The following is a 7,081-nucleotide window of genomic DNA, read 5'->3' as shown; positions in this document are numbered from 1 at the left end:
TGCAGTCCTCCACTTCTACAGGTCAGTACCTACATTTAACTCTTGTGATCGTGATTATTTTTATTTTCCTTTGTCACCATGCTTAGGGTACTCTTGCCTATCCACTTTGCTTGATCTAATTCTGTCATAATTTTTTCCCCTGCCTTCTGCGAACTGGAGGATCACCCTCACCACCACCGACCCTACTACCTATGCTGATTATACACTGTACACCGCTTTAACCCACCCTCTGAGCACTTGCCTTTCCTACCCTTATTTTTTCCGCTCACTTTTTCTCCCATCGCCTGTCCTCTCTGACGTCCTCGGACTATAATCGACATTTGTTATTTATTTTCTTCCTTTCTTTCGTTCTTTCTTTTTTATTTAGCTCACCTACAGGTACAGCAGGCCTGTCCGGATTTATCCCATCGCGATATATTCTTTGAATCACCTGATTCCATTCAAAGAACTAGTTACCCTACTTAACTCTTCCATTCGCGCGTTTGCCTTCCCGTTTGCAACAGCACTACGAGCTGCCAACCGTTTCCTATACCCTGCGATCGCGGACCTGTCCGTCCGAGAGATGAGTGCCACATTTTCCTCCTGTGGAGTCGGATTCGCCCAGGAGAATTGAGTATCTGTCCGGCGGTGGAGGGAGTTTAGCATGGGGGAAGTCCAAAGCATGAGGACATCTCCGATTCCATCACCGGCCGAGGCTCCTTCGCCTATTACCGCACCGCATCTTGATCCCTCTTATTCGGTTTCGAGTCTTGCTCATGGCAGAGATGGCTTTACTGGGGAAGGAATCCCGGCGATAGATAGCTTCGCGCACAAATCCCACGCTCGCTCGCCTCCGGGGTCGCATGACGAGACTGCAAAAGCAGAGAGTATATTATCATCCGCTATAAAAGCTCACGTCAATCAGGAGAAGGGCTCTCACGAAGATGGTCGAACCTCTCAGACCCTCAAGGAACTTCGGAGACAAATGGAAGAATTGCTTGTTTACCAACAGTTGCAGCAATCGCAGAATTCCAATTCGACAGATCACAGGGAGCAGACTTCCATAACCTCTGCGCCGCACGAATCAAGCAAGAAACGGCGCCTATCAAACCTTTCACCCCCGAAATTCTCCCTTTCGTCTACCGGGGCAGTAGCTTCTACTTCCCATTCAGATTCGACCGGATCTGGCGGCACTGTTAAAGCTTTCGATTTAGAGGATGATGCCGAAAACCCCATTGGTCAGACACCGTCGTATCCCTTCCCGAAGATACATGCACAGGAGACGACGAAACAGCCGCAAAATCATACAACTCCTACTGGTCACTTCAAGTTGACGCTGCCGGCTGAAAAGGTGAAGATTCACATGACACCCTCAGAACCTAAAGACGAGCGGAGGTCGGCCACGGTCAAAGCAGCGGTGGTGTCACAGAGCGCATTCCTCCCGCCAGACCATAAACCTGTACCTGACGACCCGTCATACCCTGCCCCGAACCTTTATGATATTACATTGCAGCTCAATGCTGATCCTGGGCTTGAGGGTTGGTGGGCAAATGTTGTCGATATCTTGAAAACTCACTATGGCGCTGATCGAGTGTCGCTCGCTGTACCCGGTGACACAACAGATCTTGAAAACGTTCCTTGGGGCCAGAAGGCGGTTTACAATCGTGATTCGACATGTGACTTCGAGCAGAGTGAGGACACAGCACCGGCTCATAGCTCTTCTCACAAAGAACCTGGGGACGTTGCAAACATAAAGAAGAAGGAAGCCTCCGGGAACGGCAAAATTGCACCCGCGACTGTTCCGTCAACTCTCCCCAAGCGACCGTCACTCCTATCTAGACACTCGTTTGCAGGCTTCGGTAAGGACAGGGCGGTCTCTACTGGATACGAGCCAAGTAGTAGACTTCAGTATGTTCAGACACCGAAGGAAGCTGCAGCTCTGGATAACAAACATCCGCGCCGAATTGAGATGCCGGCCGTCGCCGAACATGAATCTGTTTCCGAGCGAGGAAACGTCGCAACCGATGTGCATTCTTGCGACCCTTTGAATCCCGCTCAATGTAACTATCGGCAGGCTGTTTTCCCTATACCTAGGCCTTTGGAGGTGGAAGCCGATCCTCTCATCAAGCGAACAGGGGTTGTGAAACTCTTTGGGCGCACCAAACCTGTTGTGCTAACCCGAGAGTACTCAGAAAACCCAGCCGCTGCACCCAAAACGCCTCATGATCAATTGGCTCAAACTCCGGAAGACCGGGTCCAAGTTACTCCTACAACAGGACCTCCTAGGCCGCCTCAGCCAAAGTTGCACTATGCTCGCGGCAGATCGGCTTCCAACGTCAGTGGGTCCGATCCTTATCCGCAAACCATTCCGTTGATGCAAGTATACGACGAATACGAACAAGTTCCGCCGTCCCCTTGGTCGCAATCCCCTGCGCCTTCTCCTGCACCCCGTATGCACGCAGATCAAAACCCTTTCTTTACCAGCCACACCGTCGACGAAAKCGCATTTGCACAGCACCCTCCCCCTCATGACTACTCAAATACAGAACCCTTAGAAGCAATAGGGGTGGACCTGGCTAAGTCGGTGGTTCATATTCCGCTTCTGCATGCCGGACGCTCCAAGGAGACATCGCCGTCTACTCTGCGGTTCCCCGTTGCAATCATCTCTATACTGTCGCCAATCATACCCTATCCTTCGAATCTCAGGCAGTCATTGGCATATCTTATGCCCCACCTCACGGCTTCTTTCGGTCTCGCGCAACAGTATAGCCAACTTGAGCGGCAACTTACTTCGCACATGCACATTCCTCGCTACGGTCATATCCTCGGTCTAGGTGGAACATTTTCCGATGAAAGCAGTGAGCTGGAGCTTGTTGCGGGACTCAGTGGACATGTCAATTACGCATTTGCGGATGACGTCTCTCTATCCGCCCGCGCTAGCCTTTCCAGTCCTGGAGAAGCATCAAACTCGACAAAGTTCAGTCCTTCAATATCTAATCTTGGAACTCCGGCACTCGACCTTACAAATTCCGGGGCTCTCAATTCCGGCGAGTCGCCCGGGCCTGCTGCGAGAGGTAACAGCGAAGCGGTGGATAGTTATTTCAACGTTCATCCGTCCAAGAGCTTCCGAGGTGCCATCAATCAACACCGGAATAAAGTCTCCAAATCGAAGAAACTCGCTGCATCCACGCCCACTTCCCCTGGCAGGATATGGGAAAACCGCTCTGTAGATGAAGAGTTGTCCGCGCAGGACCCCAACGTCGTGATAGCGTCCCCATTACAGGATTCTAAGGTACCACCTATCATATCGCCGACGCAGGGATCCAACCGTCACCCTTCCACGAACTCTATCTATTCGCAGTTGCAAAGGGAGATTCCGCGGCCGTTTTCTGATACAGTAGCACAACTCATGCTGAATTCAGTCCCTCTTCACMTCTTCCTTGCTAAGCCTCAAAGCGGAGAGGTCATTTGGACTAATTCCAAGTTCGATGCCTACCGGAGAAGTCAACCCCAAGAACAGAAGTCGAGGGAACCGTGGCAAAATATACATCCTGACGAGCGCGATCACATCTCGCAAGAATGGTCAAACGCTCTACGCACTGGTTCACAGTTCACAGAACGTGTGCGCGTCAAGCGATTCAATGATGATTCGGCGTACCGTTGGTTTATATTCCGAGCCAATCCCCTGCTGTCGTCTACAGGCGAGGTGTTGTATTGGATTGGGTCTTTCCTTGACATACATGAGCAGCATGTTGCAGAACTGAAAGCCGCACAAGAGCGGCAGAAGTTCGCGATCGATGCTAAATATCGAGCATTCTCCAACTCGATCCCACAAGTCGTGTTCGAAGCAACTGAACATCGGGGCCTTATCTTTGTGAATGAGCAGTGGCATCTCTACACGGGCCAGAAACTTGAGGAGGCTCTTAACTTCGGCTTCGCAAAGCATGTGCATCCTGACGATTTGGAGAAATGCGGCCCGCTCTCCGTTTACATTGCAGATTTGGGAAATAAAGCGCCCGCCGACCCTACTGGGAAGGAAGATTGTGCTGGAAAAGAGAAAGCAGGATCCCCGGGGCGACAGTTCAGCCAGGGGGTCACGCCTGCATTGGCTGAGCTCGTTAGGCTTGGGATCGCTTCGGTGCAGAAGGACGAGAATGGGCGAGTGTTCTATTCGACAGAGATGCGCCTTCGTTCCAAAGGTGGCGACTACAGGTGGCATCTTGTACGCCTGGTTCGAGTTGAGACAAGCAGTTTTGGCAGTGGAGAAGCCTCCTGGTATGGCACTTGCACCGATATCAACGATCGCAAAAATCTGGAGAGGGAACTCAACAAGGCAATGCAACAACTGAACAATCAGATGGAGTCGAAAACGAAATTCTTCAGCAATATGTCACATGAGATCCGAACTCCGCTCAATGGGATTCTTGGCACCATTCCATTCATCCTTGATACGCAGCTTGACACTGACCAAAGGCGAATGCTCGATACCATCCAAAACAGTTCGACTAACTTGCGCGAGCTGGTGGACAATATCCTCGATGTCTCTCGGGTTGAGGCTGGAAAGATGTCCTTGGTCAACTCCTGGTTCCATGTCCGGTCTGTGGTTGAGGATGTGATAGATACCATTTCTTCTAGAGCTCTCGACAAGGGACTCGAGCTCAATTACTTGATGGATGTGGATGTGCCACCTATGGTAATTGGCGATAGGTTCCGCATCCGGCAGGTCCTCATCAATCTCGTTGGCAACGCGGTGAAATTTACCGCTCAAGGAGAGGTGCACATCAGCTGTAGTATCTATCGGGATGCTTCGGTGCCTTTGAAGGAGACGGAGTTGTTATTGAGTTTCGATGTTGTCGACACCGGGAAGGGATTCAGCGCCAGGGACGCCGAGCGCTTGATGCAACGGTTCAGCCAACTAGGAGAAAATGCCTCTCAGCAAAACGCAGGTAGTGGACTGGGGCTATTCTTATCCAAGCAGCTGGTCGAAATGCACGGGGGGCGGTTAACTCCCAGTAGCAAAGAGGGACAGGGTGCCACATTCTCGTTCTTTGTCAAGGTCGATGCTCCGCCTCCTCCTTCACCGGATGACCCTCGTCTAGTTCGACAGTCTTCGAGCACGTCCGATCTCGGAACGCAGTCAAAACCCGAGTCGCTGCAGAGACTGCTCTTCTCTAGAGAATCTGCTGACTCCAGGGGATTAGATCCAGCTGATCTGTCTCCCGCCCTCGAATCACCCCTCTCTCAGCCATCCAGTAGCTTCGACCCCTCAGTGCGTTTTGCATTCAACAACTTTTCCGAGCGCTCGTCGATGTCGTCGGCTATGCCGACCCCAGAGATCCATGGCACAGACCCACTGCCAAAAATTGAGTCTGCTAGTCATCCCAATCAGTCAGATGACAACCAGAAACAAGGGATAGCACCGACTTCCTCCGACCAGGATGCTTCACGCTCCCCGTATCGGCCCTCGGCGTCAGGATTGCAACCCCCGGCTAGGACATACCAGGTCTCCGATACTCCTCGAAGCCTCTACTCCATCGTCATCCTGTGCCCATTCAACCACGCCCGCAAAGCCATTAAACAGCACATCGAGCAGGTGGTTCCCCATGATATTCCATTCTCGATCGCATCCATGCCTGACGTTGAAGACTGGAGGGACTCAATGAATGATGGTGCCGTATCTCAGCCGACTCACTTGGTCCTTAACCTACCAAGCGTTGAGGAGGTGTTGGATATGATCTCGTATGTCGCGGACTGTGATCAGGCCACTGCTCCCGCGCTTGTCATCATTTCCGACCTCGTCCAGAAACGTCAGATCAATTCGAGGTTGAAGGATCTGTCCTCGAGCGGAAAGCGCGTATTTACCGTTCCGAAACCGGTCAAGCCATCGGCATTCTCGGCTATATTTGACCCCGACAACCAGCGCGATCTGAGCAAAGATAGGAATCAAGACATGGCCCGAGAGATCAACAATAATTTCAAGACCATGTCGAAGATGGTGAAGGAGGTCATCGGGAATAAAGGGTATCGGATATTACTGGTTGAGGATGATGAAACGAATCGCATGGTATGTTGCTATGCATGGCTTGCCTATTCCTCATCTACAAAATGACTGACAAGATTGTAGGTCATGCTGAAGTATCTTGATAAGATCAAGGTCATGGCCGAGACTGCAACCAACGGGCAAGAATGCACAGAGCTAGTGTTCTCCAAGGAACCGGGTTACTATTCTCTGATCATTGTAAGTAGAAAAATCCATTGACTTGCCTGTCATATGATCCGCAACTGACACGGTACTTGCCAGTGTGATATCCAAATGCCGGTCAAGAATGGCTACGAAACATGTCGTGAGATCCGCAAATGGGAATTGAAGAATCACTATCCCCAGATTCCTATTATGGCTCTCTCCGCTAATGCGATGACCGATCAAATCGAGAATGCTGCACGTGCTGGCTTCAACGATTATGTGACGAAACCTATCAAACACAACGAACTAGGAAAGATGATGATGGGACTTCTCGCCCCTGATCGCCCTTTGCTTCTTCTTCGCGATCGTCTAAAACCTGATCACGACGGTCATTTGTCCGATGCATCGCACTCTCAGTGAGCAGTTGTCGTCCGGAATTCAGGTCATGCTGAGACGTGCTCGTTTCCCTGCGAGACTACGATTCTAATTTTCAATCTTCACTTAACGGGATGCTATTGCCCGTACGACTTTGGGTTTAGTTGCTTTTATGTATTATTTTGGTCTGGGTTGAGGGTATGCAAGGGCAAGAAAGCCATCGGTCGGAAAGGCGCTTTGGAGAATTTGTTTTCAAATATTTCATCCGTGTCTCCTCTCCCGTCCCCGCAACTGTGGATTGCTATTTGGCATTTGCATCGGCTGCGAGTCCAATTTGATACCTTTTCAGCATCATGGTGCCGAGGAATCAGGCTCATCGTTCTTGAGACCATTCGAGCTTGTGCATGGCGTCATTTCTCGAGTTTGTACTGGCGAAAATTCTAATGTTTCCGTTGCTCGGACTTCATTCTGCGCGGTTTGCTTTTAGATACCACTTTACAAGCGCTTTTGTTTTTGCCTCCAGGGATTCATTGTATGTGCAAA

The 7,081-nt window shown here is 50.8% G+C and overlaps 1 protein-coding gene across 1 annotated transcript; it reads left to right on the top strand.

The window, feature by feature from the left end:
* Nucleotides 1-643: 643 nt before the first annotated feature.
* pkhB (putative sensor histidine kinase/response regulator) lies at nt 644-6,583 on the top strand (the record flags this gene model as incomplete). Its single annotated transcript, XM_043302674.1, has 3 exons — nt 644-6,043; nt 6,104-6,217; nt 6,281-6,583. The coding sequence occupies 3 exons, from the start codon at nt 644-646 to the stop codon at nt 6,581-6,583; spliced, it is 5,817 nt and encodes a 1,938-aa protein (XP_043158609.1).
* Between the last annotated feature and the right edge of the window lie 498 nt (nt 6,584-7,081).

This window comes from Aspergillus pseudoviridinutans, assembly GCF_018340605.1.
Source record: "Aspergillus pseudoviridinutans IFM 55266 DNA, scaffold_4, whole genome shotgun sequence".
NCBI classification, from domain to species: domain Eukaryota; kingdom Fungi; phylum Ascomycota; class Eurotiomycetes; order Eurotiales; family Aspergillaceae; genus Aspergillus; species Aspergillus pseudoviridinutans.
Note: the sequence above shows the minus strand (reverse complement) of the source record. Positions and strands in the feature narration are given on the sequence as shown.